General features: G+C 41.6%; 1 protein-coding gene and 2 non-coding genes across 7 annotated transcripts in view; all 3 read left to right on the top strand.

Moving 5' to 3' along the window:
• The window catches only part of abr (ABR activator of RhoGEF and GTPase), a 90,609-nt gene that overhangs the window by 64,635 nt on the left and 4,687 nt on the right, over window positions 1–21,287 (top strand). Inside the window, exon 1 of one of the 5 annotated variants that reach the window (XM_028420890.1) lies at window positions 13,545–14,055. The exons of the other annotated variants lie outside the window; for them this stretch is intronic. Coding sequence (XP_028276691.1) covers window positions 13,870–14,055 — 186 coding nt within the window. The 5' untranslated portion in view covers window positions 13,545–13,869. Of the gene's footprint in view, window positions 1–13,544; window positions 14,056–21,287 lie in introns of those variants that run through there. 5 annotated transcript variants of the gene reach the window in all.
• Window positions 18,868–18,940, top strand: trnav-aac (transfer RNA valine (anticodon AAC)). The gene has a single exon. It is a non-coding gene; the product is annotated as a tRNA-Val (tRNA).
• On the top strand, window positions 21,091–21,163 carry trnav-aac (transfer RNA valine (anticodon AAC)). The gene has a single exon. It is a non-coding gene; the product is annotated as a tRNA-Val (tRNA).

Raw genomic sequence — 21,287 nt, 5'->3', positions numbered from 1 at the left:
CCTGCGTAAAACATTCACTCCCTGCCACATGGGATTTGCATGCCCTAAATAACTACACGCACCCTTAGATGCAAAATCGCAGATACCCAGTATTTTTCTCTTTTGGAGTAGAAGAGGAAAAACCCCAGACCTGCCAGACCTAGTTAGCGTCTTAGCTTGAAGACTAAACATTTGTCATCCAGCTTTATGCTTATTTTTGCATTCAGGTGTCCTAAGCTGGGAAGCTAAACAAATGTCCTTTGTATTCCAATAAAAGAAAATATGGATCAATGGAAACATGCAAATAAAGTAAAGCAAGCTTCATAAATCACTGACTGGGATGTATTCCAGAATAAAGTAAGTGTAGAGAACTTTAAATCTTTATGACTTTTATTGATTAAAATGAATATTTAAAGGCACAGATTGTGTCAAGGGAGGGCATAACTACATGTACTGTTAGCACTCAAAATTTTGTTAGTCCTAAAGTCCTCAAATATTCTGGCTGCCAATTAGCATGTACTTAACACTGAAGTTTATTTGGAATCATGCAGCTCTGTGTTTTAAAGCTTTGGTTAAGCTGAGGATGAAGAGTGAACTGTGTAGGAAGCAGAAAAGCTCTACTGTAGTTATCGGATGATGAAGAGGACAAGGGACAAAGTAAAAAGGCCAGAGGATCTCTGAGGGACCTCTTTCACTTTGCTCTCTCTTCCCTACCACCACATTTGTCTCTCTCTGTTGCAGTAAAAAGTACAAACACACAGCTATGCAGTGAACCACTGAGATGTCACAGCCCAGCCAGCTTGGTAATTGGTCTTCATTATAACATTACATAATCTTTCAGCAAAGTATAAGCGATTGACAACAGATGTATAATTTCCTACCATGACCACGCATGTGCAGCACATGTGGCAGAAGCAGTCAGAGAGACACAAAGATAGGGAGAAGAATAGAAATGAGAGCCCCAGATGGTGGCCAATTATGGGATGCTGGGAGTTAAAGTGAGAACAAAGGAGCTCATCAGAGCTGCAAAAATGAAAGGCTCTCCAGAGAGACACCGTGAATCTCTCCACACAGTTTCCATCACCCCTTTGTCATGCGGAAGAGTCAGGGTTCAGAAATAATTGGTAACAGTCTGAAGAGGGGGCTTCAGAATCATACAAAGGGTGTCATATTTGAACAGAGAGACCGTCAATGCTGTGTTCAGATAAGATCGTGAGAGGGTTGAGAGCCTCTTGGTCCAGCCGTAAGAGCTTCAGTTTTTGAACCAATCCGGATCAGTTAAGATTTCCCAGTGCTTCTCTCATTCTTTCAGCTGTTAAGTAACACTGAAGCTCATTATGTAGATTGAGACAAGGGCAGAAATAGAAGCAAGAATCGGTCTGGGCTCTCCTCTTTCCTCTTCACATATGAACCTGACATACCCCGGCTGTCCTCAAGCTGTGGAATTATAGACAACAGATGACATTGGGGGAAGAGAATCACCTCATTCCTCTCATCAGAGTCCCACTTTCACTCTCTGAGGGATAAAGCTCATTTCATTCCCGGCTATGCCTGCCAGCACACAGCGAGGCTCTACCCCTGTGGATTGTCTAAGGCCCACCTTGGCCGCGTGTCTGTGAAATCCCTCTGTGGTCACTGGATGAGTGTCATGTATCAGCCTGGAGATATGCCCTTTGTTTGTGCTGTCCTCTTTGATCTATTACCAGAGTGTACCTGCTTTTTTAGGCTTGCATAAAAAATATAAAGTAGTACTGGATTATGTAAATCACATACCATGCTAACCAGACTGTGAATCAATTTTCTCATCTTAATTTCTACATCAAAGTGAGTAAAGATTCTGTCTGTGAAGCAGATTCCCTTCTGTCCCGCACATTATCCTACTTTGTCCTTGACTGATTGGTGGGACAGCTTTACAGAGACACCCCTCAGTGTCTCTCTGCCTTCTTGCTTAATCAGATTTAACATCCCTGGCAGGACCAAGTCTCTGACCACCAGATGCAACTGTTTTGTTTTTGTTTTTTTATCCCCCCCAAACCCCAGTGAGACCAGAATACTTTCTCCCTTTTTCCTCTTGTTGTTGTTGGCAGCTGTCTGGCCAATATTAAAGTAAATGGGCCTTAGCAACACACTGTATCCCAGCTTGGAGAGTCTGTTCTGGCTTTCAAGTGGTCAGTCAGGGGACCAGAGTTGTTCCTGCAGTGGTTAGCTATGATGGATAACCATCTGTGTCTGACATTTGCTCTGGGCAGCATTTTGAACACCACACTCTGTGGAAGCTGGTGATGGGGTTGGACAGTTATGAAGCTGTAACATATACCCAAATGCTGCTTTGTTCAAATGCTCCTTTCTGTTTTTTTGTTTAGACTGTGCAGGAACTTCAATACTTTCCACATGGCCAGAGCTGGGGTTTGAGATTGAGCAAGCGTTTACCCACTGTGGCTCTGCACTTCATTATGCAGGGAGGCTATTCTAGGAAGTGGTGGAGAGGACAGTGGCACCGGCCTGCATCAGAAAAAGTACAATTACAATCATGTTTTGTTTTGTTTTGAATCAGAGACAGTAGGTGTTTTTCAACTGCAGGAACTATAGGGTCATTTTGGATTGACCCATACCTTTGTGTGATTTCTTGCTACTGGAACTTCTGTCATAGGATTTTTTTCAGAGCTGTTTCAGGGTAGATGAATGTACTAATTTCAGGACTGAAACTCTATGAGCCTCCCTAAGTAAACTGAAAAACCTACTTAGGGACTTACACTAAAAACTAAAAAACTAGGTTACCTAACTTAAAGGTAAATTTGATAATTTCTTCAGAGAACTTCATCCTTACTACATAGAGGTCAAAGTTCAGGCTCACGGCTTTGTCGAGGATGTACTTAGATGCTTAGGAGAGACTAGTGGGTGCTTCAGTTGCTCCCTGTTTTGCACAAATCCCCACTACATCCTGACCTACCTCACTAAGTGTTTCTCCAGGAAGTGTCCCTTATGAATCTGTCAGATAGTATAAAGTGTCAGAGGACTTTCTGACATCCTGGATTTCCATCCCACACCTTCAGTAAAATCTTTAGATGTACAGCGCCTGTTGTATTTGGAATTAACAGAACCAGATCAGATGTAGAGATGTTTAGACAAAGGAGGATGAGGAGGTGAGGGATGAAGATGGGAGAAACAGCAGGGAAAATGGCAAATGGCTTAGTCACCAGGTTTTCAAATTGTCTGTCAGAACTTTCCACAAGTTGATTTTATTGAAAATTCCAGTGATTTTTGGAAGGATGGGCCTCAACCCTGCTGTCCACCAAGAACTGTGTGCCTGTGTCTTTATTCCAGTTCCTCATGTTCTAGTCCCTTTGTCAAAGTACCTTTTGTGTGAAAGCTTTATCCCTGAGAGAGTCAAACTGGAACTGTGTGTGTGCATGCTTCAATAGACTGTCACATCTGTATATCTATACACTCTGCCTGGCCCTTGAAGCCCCTTTGACACAGCTACTGTTACAGACTAAAAACAAAGGTATATAGTGCTTCTCATTGTTGCATATTGGTAATATAATAGAAGTCTACTTTCTAATGTGATGAAAATGTGAGTTAGTCAGCTTCATAGATGCCTGGTTGATACCTGGTGTTAAGCTTGTGTTTCCTCTGCACCATATGAGGATGGAACAGTAGCTGACTCTTAATCAGTAGCTTGAGGTACTGCAGCTGTTATTTTTGGGTTAGTGCACGCAGTTTTTGCATGCTAGAGTGTTGCAGAGGCATCTGCTCAGCTCCTGTAGTGATCCAGCCGTGTTCATAAGCCCCTAGCCACAAACACACACACATTGAATATGCCTGTGAGACAGAGAGGAAAACAAGTGGACATGTAATCTACTGGCTGAGGAAAATACTTATTAATAGTATCTTCCCAGGCTTGTAGGGAGATTTAAAGTGAGTGCAAGGCTCTGAAATAGAGCTTTTAGCCTGTGGCCTTATCTAGAAATTGACCTTTGAACACATGTAAGCATGAGTTGATGTACGGTGGTAGAGACGTATCCCGATTTATATCTGAACACAGTGCAGCAGTAGGTCACAAGAAAATAGCTTGACCATTGATTATAGTATTGTATGTATTAGTCAGAAAACATTTTTAGTGTTGACTGATTAAATAGAGTAGCTAAACATTGCATGGCGTTTTGTAAATCAGTAATTGAAGCTACATATTTTTTGTGTTTTGTCTTTCTTTACATTTCAGCACATTCTGATGACCTTTTCATATACATTCCACTCCAGTTGTCAGAGTATGGGGCAGGCTTCTGCTTGTTTAATGTAAAAGTAAAAGGTTGAAGCTGTAGGTTACTGTCCTGCTAACTTGTGAATAATCTTCTTGTTTAATCTACAGATTATATGCCGCAAATCCTCTGCTACCCGATGGATCAACTTTTCATAAAGTTGCTTATTGCAAATTCTTTGTTGAGGGTACATTCTCTCATGATATTATGTTGTTCATATGGTAGGACTTTGAGCACTGCCAGGCGTTTGATCCTGCTTTATGACTTCCTGTCCCAGGGCGAGGGAGGGAGACTGCCCGTTTCCTGTCCGGACTGTGTAGACTACACGAGCTTTAGTACTGTGTGGTAATTCCAACATTTTTTTTTGTTTTTTGTTTTTGACAAAACACTCTACCTACTCTTGAACATATCTAAAGCATAGGCTTTATTAGACCTACTATCAGGTGTTGCAGCGTTAAAAACTGTGGTCTCGCTGTCGCCATTGCTATTAATACTGCTGTTTTCCGATTCCTACTGTAGAAATGTGCAGCCAAGTGACAGCTGGCCACTCCAGCAGGTGTTTACCTTCTTTCTTGCCAGATTTTTACACTCTAATGAGCTGAAATGATATAAACATATAATGATAATGGCTATTAGGTTCTTTGGCATTTTCTTTAACCCTTTAACAGCTTTAATAACACAGCGCTGTTATAGGAGCTCAGTTTTGGGCTGCCTTCGCTAACACTAATTAGACTAATGATGATGTAATTGTTTTCATGTGGAGGAAGTGTTTTTAAAGCCTCCCAGACTCCTTGTGAGGATGTTTTGAACTTGTCAGTAGTGTAAAAGATGAGGTCATTACTCTTGTGGTTATCTATTGTTTATGGCACCAGATTCTGGTGCTGCAAAGCCGGCTGACACCACTTGTAACATGACAGGGATGAAAGCCTCAACTTGATCTATTGCCTTATCCACAGAAAATATGTTACTCTCTACAGAGGAGAACAGCATATGGTTCACTCCCTGTATGTGTCTCTGAAGTGAGTGAGTGAGATTTAAATTTCCCTGTTGTTGTTCAAAACTGGATACAATGAGAAATACGCTACCTGACTTCAGTACATCTTTAGATAACCTTGGCGAACAACACAGTCTCACCATCTCTCACTGCTTCTCAGATTACTGCATTTGTCTCTGTGCTTGAAGCAGCCTGTTGCATAACCAGCGTGTCGTGCTGAATTCATCTGAGCATTTTTTTTAAATTGTCCCTAGCAGAATCATAAAATGTGTTGCTCTGGCGGGGGCGCCGGTTGGAGCGTGTACCTGTTCCCTCCGCTAGTCCTGCTTTCAAAGAGCCGTGTGGGTGTTTATGAGCGAGGGCACCTCAAAAGTCTGTTTAACAGAGTCACAAATTGTTTGAATTATGTAATGTGTGTTGTATAATAGCCAAGAGAGGGATATGTACTGTATGTGTGTGTTACAGGAGCTGTGGGGGAGTTGTTTGGGTTGATTGCATCTCAGCCTACTTTTATCTCGTCCTCTCCCTCCAGAGAAACCTGATGATGGTTCTCTCAATACGCATGAAGAAAGCAAGTCAGCTCTGGTTAGATAGATGCCACCATGATCTATCACTAATCCTGCCGCTGGTTGGTTGCTATCAGTCGTTAGTGGGAAAACACATTTGTCTTCTTTCTTGCTCTGCTAACACTGTCACACACACTGGGTATAATAACAAACTAGCCACTGGGATATTTGTCTGAGCTGAAGATGGCAGGTTACCCATTGATTGAGTAATTGATTTTCTACTCACACGTTGATGGCTTCTTTACCAACCAAGAAGGCTTTGATCCCGAAATGATTTTTTTTAAATCTTTTTTTTTCAATGATTGTTGGTAAAGTAAAGGGGTGGGGGGGTGGTTGTTTCTGTGACAGAATCGCTGACCTGGTTTTACTGGAACAAGAAAATGTCAGCTCTTTCAAAGCTGATTCTTTGATGAGGAGGATTTTACACCCTTCATTAAGCTGCACTCGTCAGTCATCAGCTTTTCTTTTTTCTTTTTTTTTTTTTGCACCATCTGGCCACAATTGTGCTGATTATAATTTTGAGAAATTGCAGGACAGGTCTTTAGCATAATTGTGCTTAATTAACTGCTAGAAATTTGGACAAGTATGCAAGCTAAGTAGCTGTTTGTGTCTACACTGCTATGTCTTATACTTAGATAGCACTAACTGGCTCTGACTGAGGTAGCTGAGTCTTTTATTCTGTGATGTATGAGAATATGTTGTACATTTTCACATTTTAAAGTCAGAGAGAAACAGAGGTCATGTCAATTCGTATTAATTCAGATGATAGGTTGCCATAGATACCATCAATAAGATGTCGTTAAATGGGAAAAAAGTAGACAAACACCAGCTAGAAAGCAGAAGTCTGCTTTTGTAAACTGGGGTGAGATAAATATGCTGGTTCTGCTGTGTTAGAGTGGAACGTGTGACAGGTGTATCAGTACTTCAAGGTTGGGGAATGCTGTCACTGTTTTGAAAAATTAATAAAATGTTGCATGAGCACACTGATAATATGCTAATCCACATGGAATTGATGTTCAGTTAGGTGGTGGGTGTTTTGGCCATGAAAGTGTGAAATGACAACCCTCACCTCCTCTTCATTAATGATCAGAGAAAAACAGTATTAAAAGAAGGCAGCGGCAGTTGGAATTATGAACACTTTCTTATCCATTTCCTTCCATAAACATTCACACAATCATACTTTTAAACTCTTTTCTATGAGCCCACTTAACTACAAACCACAGTTGCATAATACTTTCTCATCTCTGCTTTCTCATCTTCTCATGTCATTCACAATCATCCCGTCCCCTCTTCGTCTGCGTTTCTCCCATCGCCCTTCTCTCTCTCTGTTCGTGCAGCCTTCCAGGTGGCTGCATCCAGTCAGCCGTTGGTATACACTTAAAAGAGTGAATAATTCAAGCAGGTCAGCAGCGGCGTCGTCCTGTGAGGCCACACTCTCTTCATCACTGGAACTGGGTCACACTGTTCAGATGTAACACACAACCTGTCCCAGTCAAGCAGAGATCACAACATCAGAGTTCACATCCCTATCACACCGCAGTGCAGCATGTTTTTGTTTTTTTTAATGAAAAAAACACCTAGCTCCAGTCTGAATCACAAAAATAACTGTTGAAACAGAAGAATGTGTCATCCCTCACTTATGTCTCACGCTTAGTTTTGCCCTATTTACATGTTCAACTTGTTTCAGATATGACAGCAAGTGTAAATCTAGTCTGGTCACAGACCACCTGCTGTGGAAGATTTCTTATCACTGTGTCCTCCAGTAATAATAAAAAAGACACTCAGGATTAATGTAGTCTCTTGATGGTATATATATTATAAATAATGCAGTCAAACTTTTTTTAAAAAAAAATATGAAAAAACTTTTTGGCACCACCATTCTGGGTTTTAACAAATGCAAATGTGCCTCGTGCAGCTTTAATTTTATTTTGAGCCATGAGTGTTTATTCAAAGCGAGTTTCAGCTCAGCTCAGACTGTACACTGTAATATTTGCCAGGGATGGGTGGATTGGCTGTAATTAAAGAAAGTTCACTGTGTTGTTTAGATGTAATTATCTCCACCAAAGAGGCTGTTGTTTGTCTTTTTGACTAAAATGATTTTTCTATTGTTTGGCGAACAAATACACTGTGAGCCAAGCAACAACATAGTCAGCTGAATGTTATAGGATTTTTTTAAGCAGAGGAATGAGCTTGATTGCAAAGCTCTGACTTACTGTAATTATCAGGTGAAAAGAATAGAGCGTCAGCTGTGTTGCCTCTGCATGTGGGCCGACACCAGTGATTTATGTCATAATGAAGGATTATCACTATAGACGTTAGCATAAATAAAGAGGGGTGCAATAAACGTGAAAATTAGCAGTTGAAGTGGGTGTACACAGTGTAAATCATTATGGTTAAAATACATGAAGTGTGTGACCTCATTGTGTGGATGGAGGTTGTCATGCAGAACCAGCAGCATTACTGCACCAACGTTTGCTGTTGCATCACTCCGCTTCTTAGCCTCTTTTGTCTCGTCTTATTTTTCACTTGCCGTCTGTCCTTACCTGCGACCACATTTACTAGTGAGACTCTAGCAAGAAATGTCTTTGTTTGTGGGTATAGTTACCTGTGTGTAGCTTAGTATCTCACTTCATTCACACTGAATGTTCCTCCATTTACTCTCTGGCTCTAAAAGAGCATGCACTGTCCCCCTCTCTTCATCCTAACCACACCCAAAAACACACACAACACACACAAGCTACATGCTAATGAAACCCTCTTCTAGCCCTTTCTTGTTTCCTCCCTCCTCACTCTCCTTCATTACTTTTGTTTCCAAAGTGCTTAATAAGTGATGGAGCGGTTAATCGGAAGAAGATGCACCCCCAACGGCTCAGATGAAAGAGAAGCAGGAATAATCTGTGGAGCACCCTAAGGCTGTGATTTCCCACCCTGCCAAACCTCCTCCCTTTTCTGCTCTCCCATCTTAGCACTCTCACTGTACCCTGAAGGACCCTCCCTCAAAAGCCCTCTCTCACACACGCACACCTCTTTTTTTGCCCTATTTCTCCTTCCTCCTGACTAAGCTCCAGTAAGAGCAGCAGGAAAGATCAAAGAGGTGCAGTGGGTCATCCCGTAAACATGCTTAGAGAGACCCATCGAATTAAACCTGATTGAATTATCTGCTCTGTTTGCCGCTGTCGCTCACACAGCTTCAGAGAGAAGCACAAGATTAACATGCAGCAATTTGTCATCTTTGATGAGAAAGTCAAGTAGGCTCAAAGTTGTGTTCTCTTTGTTTTTCATTTCATTATTTTTCAATTCCCAACTCCTAAATGATCACCTGTGTTCCGCCATCAGAGGATGCACACAGAAGCTTGAAAGAAGGTTGAAATAAACAACAAACCTCTCTGAACCATGCTTTGTTGAAGAATGTAGTTATTTTAGTAAAAATAAAAACAAGCTAGATTTCTCTAAATTGCTGGAGAATCAGAGCAATTCAGAGCTTTGTATGCCTCTGTGTGTCATCCTGTCACCATGGTAACAGCAGAGGAGACCTCAAAAACCACTTCAACTTTGAGAGCCTGGCATGTGGAAATGATTCGGAATTAGAAAATTCTGAATACAGTTTTGATAGAGCAGCATCTAATGAGCGTTTTAAGACTAAAATGGAGTCTGTAGATTGAAATTTGTAGGAGGAGATACATTTGGCAGATGACATTGATGAAATTGCTTAATATTTGAAAAACTAATTTTTTTAAAAAACTCGGAATGTCCTCGGTAAGATGAACATTTTGATAGTTGAATGGCTGAAATCGGTCAATGTATGCTGAAGATATGCTGCGTCAAAAAACGTACGGAAGAATAAAAAAGAAGAAGAAGAAAAAGAGAGTTTGTTTGAGAGAGTTTGTTTCACCACTATGTTGACAGCACCTAAGTTCACCTAGATTCTGGTTATTCTGACTACAGGCAAACTGGTGAAGCATGAATGGAGCTGCTTGAGTGCATAGCTTGCAATCTATTTTTATTTTTGCTAACACTCACTCATTTATATCTTGTTTAATCCACTTTGAAGTCCAGAATAGTCTCTTCCCCCTTTAGTCTTTATGCTAAGCTAATTAGCTGCCATCTTTAGCTTTATAATTAATGCATATACTGTACATGAATGCAGATCCTCCCAGATTATTCATTTATTGGAATATACCATCCTTCCGGGCATGTAGGACAGAACATGCAAACACAGTAAGGCTGTAAAGCTGTGACAGGATTTGATCCCAGGCCCTCCTTCCTGAGCCACTATGCAACTTCCCATTTAAACACCTGCTGTTGTAGCTCACACTGTCTTGTTAATGTCAGTTATTCCAGCTTTTACTCACTGTATATTAACAGAGGTAGTCAAGGACCACTTCACTGTCACACTCAAGGTTTGTTGAGTGAAGGTCAGCTACAAAACTCAGGATGTCTACCTACAGCCACAGCAGCTTGTTATGGCAGACACTGGACTGACAGTCAGGCTATTTCATGTTCATTAGGCAAGCATGGATTCAGAGCTGCTCCATATTCATGTTGGAGCACCGTGTCTGTTAAATTGATCATTAATTTATCTCCAGCTCTTGAAGGTCTCAGTGACTGGCAGGGCAGTGCAGGAGTGCAGGCCAGAGAATCGCAGAATCAACAGAATCCTGGTGCTCATCAGGCAGACTACACTCCCACATGGACCTAGTTCTACACACCCCAGCATCTCAGTCTGCTCATATGCAGCGGCTTTACAAGGGGCTGTGCAACCTAAACCATCTATAATTAAGAGCCAGGGCTGAGAACCTGTGTTTATTCTTACCTTTCATAGAGTTACAGGAATGTTTTCATCTACATCTTTTAAATTAAATCTAATTAAATTTGAATGAAAATGCCCTTTTAAAATAAGCCGGTGTAAACTAGGTTAATCCTGGATGTCTGACACAGTTTTTTGCAGTTAAAAAAATCAACAAATGTGTTACCCACAGCAAATTATACTTAGCATTAAAAAAGTCAAGCTGATAACTGTGCTGTCTGTTGACCTGAAGCTACAGCAGTGCCAACCCATGTACAAAAAAACACATCTTAAGGATTGACACTTTTACTTTTTACTCATTTGTTTCATACATTCCCACAGGAACTTCTAATCTTATCTCCCCTACGCACATCTCTCTGCTTTTTATCATTCCAAATGTCTTCCAAGCTCACTCCCCACACTGTTCATCATCTCAAATGGCTAATTTATTTCTGCAGTAGAGTTTGTCTGTGCAGGTCTATGCTCTTCTTCCACGGAGGAAAAAATCATTCAACCAACAGAGCTACAGGACTGAAATAGTTTAATACAGACAATTATTATCCTGGTACGCTGGTATACAGTTATTTGAATTAAAATGTTACGTGGGCTAAATGTATGCTTTGGTTGTAGCCTACATGCAGCCTTGTTTTGTGTAAAGCCACAGGATTCTAGGTTAACATGTCTGCATGTATGTAGGCATGTTTTAATGCCATAAATAATCTATGAGTTCTGGATATATGAATGTACAGTGTGTGTGTCCTGCATGTGCATACATCCATGTGTGTTCACTCGATGGATCTGCTGATGTGATGGGATGTGAAGTGTTGGACTCTGGTTGAACTGGTTGTGTAGGTGCCTGCTGATGCACTACGGTGGATGCCTTGAAATGTTCAGGCTTGAAAGAGAGCACTAGCAGTGAGCACAGGGTCCTACTTCAGCACTTGAAAGAGAAGCTAACAGCCACCTTTGATAGTTACGAGATGGTTGAGGACAGATTGTAGACAAGAGCTGAGAAAAGTGTGCTTATTGTTACTGGTTGGACTAGATCAGTAAATAAGATATCAGATGACCTCATTGTTATTGACATGATGGGAGTTTGTCATGCTTACTGTTTACTGTTTGAATGATACATGACTTTTTTGGTTGCTTCATATAAATACTGCAGTGCTCCTTTCAGGCCTTTACTTATAGTGTCCCTGATTTATTTTTTCTGCTCATGTTAGTTTGTTACAGATGACAGCAGGAGCCCATGGCAACAAAAATGTCTGAAACATACAGTATATAACAGTTAACATATGTACAGTTAAAATATACCCATCTATTTCTGTGATACCCCTTCTCTCTCATCTTGCCCTAAAAATATCTCTCCGTCTCCCCTTGGTTTTTTTTCTCTCTCTCCCATTTTCAAAACATGGTTTTCCCAGACATTCTTTCCCAGATGTGACGCATGAAGTGTGTACGTCTCATAGTTACAAACCCTGAGAGTTAAAAATATTCTGTGGTGAGGGTTGGCTGAGGTCTCATCTATACCCCCCACCCGCACTTTTTGTCACAGAAGTCAGACATACAGGGCGTCCGGCTCGCCCGTCCTATGTGCTCACTGTTTTATTGTGACCACAGAACCCACACTTAGCCCGCATGTTTTTACACCATGGTATCGTACTGCCTGCTCTTATCTCAGACTCCTTGTGGCGACATGATGAATTTAAAAAAGGAATAACAAACAGACAACACATTAATTCAAAAAATATTTGATCACTTCAGTGTGATCTTAGAGAGCTGGAAGAAGAGTGACTTTTTTGGATCTCATATTTATTTATCATCCTAGTAAACACAGCTGTTTGCCACTATCTCAGCAGATCAAGGGAACCGTGTAACATGCTCCTCTCTTATCCTTAATGAGTCACTGTACGATCAGCCGGCTCAGCCGTCTGCTTATCAGTAGACACCGACTCTGAATCACAACCACCACTCAGCCCAGCAGAGAGTCTGTCTTACCATGTTTTAAAATTCAGCCTGGTGTCTGTAACCTTTCCCCATCAGAATATGTTTCCCCACTCTAATTCAAATGGGATGGGACACAGTGTACAGAGATGGAGTTTGACAGCCATACACAGACTTCCTTGGCACATATCGATCCATATTACAGAGGAATACGCCTTTTAAGAGCAGCCAGCTCTGGCTGTCCTGTTGAATAAACATGGTGCTTCGCTCAGTGTGTCTCCCAGGATGTGAGCGCATGTGAATGTCTTTGAGTGACTTTCCAATGTCAACAGACAGGCTTAGTGAAAAAATAGTTAAGCATTGTGTTGGAGAGATACACACATTCTCAGCGAGAGGAGGGAAAATGGTGGAAATTGAAGAACTGTAAGAGCGTGGTGAGAAAGAGGAGGAGGAGGAGGGTGGAAAGAGCAGAGAAGACGTTCCTGTCAGATTTTAAGAGGATATGACCATGAAGAAGCTTTTAAATCTGAATTGCTAAACACACAGAACTGACACAGGGATTTGACTTGGTGATACAGCGCGATAAAGATGGCAGAGCCTTTTAGATTTGCATCTTTTTTTTACATTTTCTCAAAAGCAAACATCTCTGTCATAACCCCTCCATGTTTTAGTTCCACACTTCATCACATTTGTGTTGCCACTCACTTCCTGAGTGTGCTGACCAGCTCTGGGAAAGGTTGACAAAGGGTCAGAACGCTGAACTAAACACAGTGCAGCATTTAGCAGTCCCTCCCTCCTCTCACTCTCCCTCTCTCCTCATTCCTCTTTGACTCTTTATTGCTCCCCTCCCTCCTCTCTTTGGAGGTGTGTCCATCAACATCTGGAGAAGCAGGCTGCTCAGTGACAACAGGAGCTCATTCACTCCCCCGATCTCCACCTCTCCCTCCCTCCTCTCTCTTCCTCTCTCTCTCTCTCTCTCTCTCTCTCTCTCTCTCCCTCTCTGTTCCTCGCTCTACTGCTCTGTATCTGTGTTTGCCGTTGTGGAAGTCAGATTGCACAGCAGCGAGGAGATGCTGGCGGCTGACTCTGGAATGAGCTCACAGAAAGAGGATTTATTATCAGGCTTATCAAAGAAACCATGGCAGCCTCTTGTTCTCCACTCATTCAGCACTCATTCCTTTTTTGAAGTGAATATCAGAGACTTTTTGTGCCGGTGAATTCCTGAAGCAGCACCTGGTCCTGTGATCAGTCAGAGGTTACGTGGGGATCCGTCCTCTTAGTTGTAAGCAGCGCACTTCCTCCACCTGTGTTTTGGTGGAAGGGGAGTTCAGAGGCATTGTGATGACGGAGATCCTGGTATCGGATGTAAACTTGAACTCTGTTTGCGAGCGCCTGGAGCAGCACTGCTGCGTGGACCAGAACCAGCACAATCTGTCCAGCCAGCCACAGACCCCTGTGCTTAAGAGGCACACCAACACCGGGGCCAAGCTATGGGGCCGCGTCCGCAGCAAGCTGCTCAGACAAAAGGTCTCTGGCTGACATATGCACACACACACACACAGACACGTCACATACATACACAAGCTGTGTTTGCTGTCTTTTATCTGCTCTGCATTGCATTTGTTCTCTCCTATTTATCACTGTGTCAGCTCCATCTGTTTGTTCTGCCTCTCTTTTATGCTGTGTATCTCCATCCATATGTGCGCTCTCTCTCTCCACGGGTGTCTTTCTTTCAGTGCAGAGTTGACTATTGTTCTTATCTGATAGGTTTATTGACTGACTGCGGTAGAGACAGTGATGTAGTTCTGGCTAAACTGTGACCTGCTGTTACTAATAAAGTAAATCTACATTTTTTTCTCAGTATTACTATTACAGCTTTAAAGATTTCATATTCATATATTTTCATTACAGTGAGGTGTGAAGGAGGATTTAGCACACTTGCTTGTATGGGAAGATTATATTAATATTAAGAGAAATTGCAGAACTGAGAAGGCTTCTTTGGATGCTGGAAGACACAGTAATACAATCTAGAAATGAAATCACCATAGAAACCACAGAATTGGTTTTCTCCTGACTGTGACTTTCTACATCCACCATTCTTTTTTTCCCCATTTAAAGCTGCTAGCAATAACTGAATGGCACTTCTAACTAACCAGAGCTATTTCACCATCAGCCCAGCTCCCTCTGCTGTTCCTTTCAGGTAGTGCCATCCTCTGAGTGAACTGATCTAATGCCCCTTTGGCATTTAAAGCACAGATGCATTTTTTTCTTCCACTAATTAACTGTCACATTATACCACATAGCCTCTGACACACATTTTTCTATCACATTTATTTCAACAGACATTATGAGTCTAAAATGGGCATCTTGTGTAAAACATTTGGTATGTGTTCTGGGTTTTTTGTTTTACGCATGAAAATGAAGTGTTGGGTAACAAAGGTAGACAAATAAGGGTTAAAGAGTCACTCTGTCTTTGAGAAATTGAAAGCACAGTGATCACTGTGTGCTGGTATAAGATTGAGGCCATTACTGTCAGTTTAGGTTAAAATGAATATGTTATTATGTTGAAGGGTTACTAAAACATTGGTGCAGACACACACAGGTCTGGTGTGTGGCATACTTTAAATGCCTGTTCTGGATTGTGACTCATTGGCAGGAATAGGAAACTTGCTTTTTTTCCCCCCTCCAGACGCTTTCTGTTTGTTGAAGGATAGCAAAGGAGCACAAAGGCCGGTTCTGATTCTATGCATAGCTACTGTGTGCACACTCGGTAAAAACTATGACTAATGGAGATATAAACCCTACATGTTGTGTGTTTGCACATGTTTATTCAGCAGTCCTTCTCATCTTCATCACAAGTGCACAGCCAGCATTTTGAGCTGTAATTTGTGTGCATAATAAACCGCGTCAGAACAAAGAATCCATGCTGAGAGTTGGGCTTGACCTTTGCTTCCGTGCTTTCCATTATTCAACAGAAGCCTGAGGAGAGCTGACCACTGGGTATACTGAGTGAAATAAAAGTAAGATTACACACTAAGCCCAGAGTTTACTGATTCGACCCGTAGGTCCTATATTGATTCATTCCTGTCCTCATGTCTTAATGTCAAAGAACGTGATTAAGGAGGTTGCTGTGTTTTCATGATGTCTAAATTTGCCCTCACACTGCACAGGATCTCCTCAGCTCTGTGAAGTCCTATTCATTCATTTGTGAATGAGGCTTTGAACAGGAGGTTTTATGAGTGAACTTGTAGTTTCTCTGCGCTTGTTGTCTTTTGATCCAATCAGACTGTCTACAATACTCCCTTTCTTTCATGCAGCTTTGCCTCTGCTTTGTGGTGATGGTTGTTTGATAGTGGAGACCAGCGTCGTTATCGAAACCATAACATACCAAGGCTGAAAGGTGTTGCTGAAATGCACAGCTTTTATGATAAGAGATGAAAGGGTATGAAAATCATTTGGACAGCATTTTCCCCTCATGATATCCAGCTTTTTCAGCTATTTTCATGTTTTTAAATGTTTTTTAAATTGTTCAAAAACTCAAAAAAATAAATTCCCCTTTTTTTGCGCTAGTTGAAATAGGCCAGGAAAACAGACTTAAGGGCATATTTCTCTTTTTGTTTGTGTGCGTCTGGGGTGTTTACTGGAATGTGATGTTATAGGATGCATGAAGCTGTGGAAGCACACCAGGGAATTGTCCTCACTCCTTCAGCCTAAAGCGGCACCTAATTAAGACATGTTGTGATGAGATGGGAGGCTGGCTGGGAACACTAATTGGACAAGTACCAGACATAATGTATCTTATGCGTCCCAGCAAAAGAACAAACGATGATTAAGCTGGTTGGAGTGGGTGTTTTTGTTTTTGTGTGTTTGATGACCTGTATTCTGGGCACGTTTGGTTTTATTTTCTTTGGGGAATTTTAGCCAGCTTAGCAGGGAGAACAATGGAGCTGTCGTGCCGGCTTAGCCGTGGAAGAGTAGGAGATTCAACCATTATCATCCACCCTCCACCACGCTTTATCCCACCTCTCGACCTGGAGCATTTTATCCCACATGCACAATTATACTCCTCCATTTGAGGATGTTGATGAGTGCAAATGAGATATTAGGGTTGCAACCCTCGCTCGTGCCTAAAATGCCAGCTAGTCCCCTAATGGCCTTTTTATATGGGCCACATAAATCTCCGTCTGTCCCCGCCGGAGGACATAGCTCTTTATTGCCCCCAATTCATGCCCCCGCGTGCTGGATCTCTGATTGGTTAATGAGCTGCAGGAGGGGATCGGCAGGTCAGTAAAGCATTCTCAGGGTGATACTCATAATGAACTCATTGGTCCTGACTGTACAGCAGGCAGCGTGTAGGTTGGCTTTTATTTCTTTATGGTGACACAACAAGGCTCTAATCCTCACATGCTTTAAATGAAATACCATGTGTATAGGAGGACTGGGTGCATTTATCAGAAGTCCAATCAGATACCAAGGAGACACATTCGAGTGGTGTGCAAAACCGTGGTGGCGTTACATCACTGCTGAAGTAGGACCCTGTGCTCACTGCTAGTGCTCCAAAACTGACACATCATACTTCTTTTTCAGTGAAAGTTTCAGGACTCCACTGAGCAAACATATATAGAGATGATGTAATGTATCAGGTGTGGTACATGTTGTTTTTTCGCAAAGATAACAGATGACCTGAATGGTGAGGTAATGGTCTTTAAACTATGCAGTGTTGGTATGAGGCTGACGTCACTGCAGAGTTGTCCAAAAGCAACAACATGAGGGTTCATCACCAGATTGAAATGTCACTTAGATCCTGATAACATACAGTGTGTGAGTTCTGTCTTTGCTGCACCAGATTAAATCAGGAATTTGGTGGTTAGCATGAACAGTGTTTTTCTTGGTCTTCACCATGTAGTCTTTATGTACTGTAGGGGTTGAAAGACTTAACAGTTATCAGTAACATGCTCCTTAAATCACTTTTATTCTTTTATGTGCAAAAAACATCATCTGTCCATTGTTAGGCTTGGTATGAAATTTCCCAAGCAAGTGATATAGTAGTAGAAATAGTAACCAGGTGACTTTTTAAGGGAAAAACAAGAAGGGAGTGATCGTCTTCTTCAGCTCAAGTTAGAAACATTAAAGGAATATTTCCCTCTTTTTCTTCCAGTTCTCTGTGCATCAACACTCTTACTCATCCTAGCCGCAGGCAGGGTCATGTTGCGTAAGCATAGTACTCGTCTGTGAGTTACTGTTTAAACTGCCAACAGAGATGCTAGACGACTCTGCAAATCACAGCTCTGGTCCAGATAAAAATCCTCACTGATTGGTTCAGGCTGGGACGTAAAGGGAGAAGGCAACATGGTAACCGAGTCAAAGACCTCCCGTGGCCATGATGACATCAACAGCTGTTGAGTAAAGAGACTCACTACTGGTGAACATGTAAACATTATGCTGATGTGGTTCATGAGTCTAAAAATAGTTGTGCTGCTTGTATTCTGTGAAGTAAACACGCTGCAGTGCAATGTGTTAGCTGGTGGTTAAAAAAAGAGGTTCAATCGCTGCACAAACAGCTCCTGTAATCCTGCTAAAACCAAGGAGCTGTGCAGTTTGAGCTACGTTCTAATTAAAGGACTAATAAAAAGCTTTCTGCAGCTGAATGAATATTTAATCAGCTAGCGAGCAGCAGTGGAAATCTGCAATGAAACACAAAGGACAAATTAAACAGCAATTCATTAATTTAGCATATCAAAAGATCAAGTTGTGCTTTTTGGAATAATTACTATAGGCTGATTAAATGTGTAGGGATTTTGTTATTAAGGCTTTATACATTGGTTCAGTTACTATCTGGCGCAATGTCTTCTTCTGCTTCAAGACACCGTTATCTGAAAGTGTGAACATTTCTCACTTTAAAATTCTCTGTGTGCAGGATCACAGTCTCATTTGCAAACTGTCCTATTTAAACCATTTACATTGTGACTTAAAAACACTTAATACTGCATATGTGCATTTGTCTTGTACTTGTCAGGAAAGAAATGCTGTTATGTAGAGTATTCTAATGGATGAGTTATGCCACAGAGGGGCTGCTGCAGCCGACGTGTTCATGCAGCACTGACCACTTGTGCTTTTTCACATTTAGAAGCTTGACAGTTGTTACTGTGCTGCTGCATGTGCTGAAGTACACGTGTCCAATGTGTGTGTACTGTAGGAAGTGTAAACAGCTCCTGAGGGGCACAACACTCTTTGTTTTCAGTTTGATAGCTGCTTTAGTAGCATAGCTCATGTCTCTTGGAGGTAAAGGAGGGCACAGATTAGTACTTGAAAGGAGGAGGGGCTGAGTGGGGCCAGTCAGTTCCCGTAGTGTAGTGGTTATCACGTTCGCCTAACACGCGAAAGGTCCTCGGTTCGAAACCGGGCGGGAACAGCATTTATTAATATCTTTTAAAGAAAAACCTAATTTCTTATCACAGGCAAACAGTTAAGTAATTATCTCACATTTGTTATTATTTGTAAAAGTCTTGCATTTTGATTATGAGGAAAAAAGTCTTCAAACTAACAACCCAAATAAATTTTCACCTAAAAAGGTACTTATAACTACAAATAATAATAAATGAAAGAAGTATAAATAACTCGAGGTGACTCTCTATACTTAAGATTCTACTTAAGTAGTCTACTTAAGATTCTTTTTTTGCACTTGAAGTCAAACATGGAAGAGCTCATAGATGTGTGTGTGAGCATATACATACAGAGGTCAGGTTTTGTGGGCCACACTAACGAATATGAGAGAGCAAATGGGCCAGTCAGCATCCAGCTGAGCCCTAGATCTGGTGCACTTACAGAACTATAACAAAGCAATACACTGGCTCCATCCTAGAAAACACAAGTACATATTGTTTTCTATTTTGGGAAATAGCAGAGTACATAACGCTCTGTTAGATTTACAGTGTGTCTGGTTTAGGCAATCATATGTTCCAACAAAGACAGCTTTGACTCTGGAGTGATGTGATCCTAATCAGAACCATATAAACCAGAGGGGGAAAAAAGAAAGGAGACAGTTTCTGGCTTTTATATCTTCCTAGACACATGCATCAATGTGCACACATTTAGTAGCTTGGATGCTCATGTGCTTGAAAGCCCCTTCAAGCATTCTTAAAAAAGAAAATCAGTCACTGGGTCTTTTATCTCTGTGAACTTGGATGAAAGGGAAAGCAAGCTATGCTGATCTTTAAGCTTTTAATATGCTGTAATTCTGCGAGAAACTAGTCTATGCCATGCCTCTTATTTACCTTGAGGACTCCTAGCTCACCATTTCCTACCTTCTCCTCCTCACATCTTTCATGCAAGTAGTACAGCAAGCTTTATTTCTGTTGTGCTGGCCTCCTGACTGAGCCGTCACTCTGGATACAATCCTCCTTCCTCATTGTTAAACCAGCTGACTCGACATATCCTCCAATAAGTCACAATTCATTTCCACCAAAGCTTTGTCATGTAACATTTTGTTCTGTAATATTTGTCCAAACCAACAGAGTTTGGTACATGCAGACCTCCTTTATCCAGAGTGAGTCATTTTCCAGGAAAGCAAACAGAGGGGAAATGGGCTAAGTGTTTTTTAATAAGAGGGAGCCCTGTTGAGGATGCAGGTCTGTGAGGGGTCAGCTTGTGTTGTGCCTGCCTTTAATGGACCCTCTTTGTTTTTACAACCCTATTTGAGTACATTCATTTTTAATCAGGTTTTTTTTTACAATTAGTAGAGAGTAATAGGGAGGAAATAAAGGAAGATATTTCTTTTTTTTCTGTGCTTCTAGGGGACACAGTTAGTTCTGGATCTTAGCCCAGTTCCTGGGAGTAGCTGAGTAAAGACCTAGTTGCAGTGATTACCTGTCCCTTGTCTCAAACCCAAACCATGCTGGGAAAGCAAGCTTTCATGATAATAGGAATGCGTGAAACTGGTGCCAAATGGCCTTTTTACGATGTAATGAAACACACTCACTGAGAACTTTTAATGGTGCAGCCTAATGCTGACAATAAGAGAAGTGTGCTCACCCAACAAACATTATTTTCCTCTAAGTTGAGCTGTGCAGATTTGTAATGACATAGCTGTGCAGAGCAGACACTGAAACAGCCTATAAAAAAGGCATTAGCTGCTGCAGACTCCAGGAGACTTAAAACAACAACAACAAGCTACCATTCTTGGTGCCTCAGAGGGCATCATGGGATATGTGATCCAGACTTCAAGAATGTGTGTTGTGAAGTAGGCCAAGAGTCTAAACCCGTCTGGAGCCCCGTTTGACCCCTAAGAGAACTGCTGAGGGCATGTGTGGGGAACAGAGGAGGCATCATTCTTTACCAAAGTAGACTCAGTGACTGTGTTGTTGTAAAGCAGCTTTACTCAGGCACATGGTCAGACTTTGATCTGAAAATCGAGGCAGCTCAAAGAAGAACTCTGGGCAGAGTGAATATGAAGTTTCAAAATGACCCCTCTCAACCTTCACATGGTTCTTGTGGTTAATAAAGTGTTCCTTAACTGAGCTAATGTAGATTGGACCTGTGGAAGGCTTGACTTTTCTCCATCTAGTTCCCGTAGTGTAGTGGTTATCACGTTCGCCTAACACGCGAAAGGTCCTCGGTTCGAAACCGGGCGGGAACAATGTTTATTTACCGCAAACGTATAAATTTATTCTATCGCCACAGAGATACAGTTCAAGGGCGAGTTGGTTTTGCCTGAAAATATTTTTTTTTAGTATGAAGTTCAAGCTGTCATTGGGAAGAAA

The sequence above is a fragment of the Parambassis ranga genome, chromosome 14 (assembly GCF_900634625.1).
Source record: "Parambassis ranga chromosome 14, fParRan2.1, whole genome shotgun sequence".
Taxonomy (NCBI): domain Eukaryota; kingdom Metazoa; phylum Chordata; class Actinopteri; family Ambassidae; genus Parambassis; species Parambassis ranga.
Note: the sequence above shows the minus strand (reverse complement) of the source record. Positions and strands in the feature narration are given on the sequence as shown.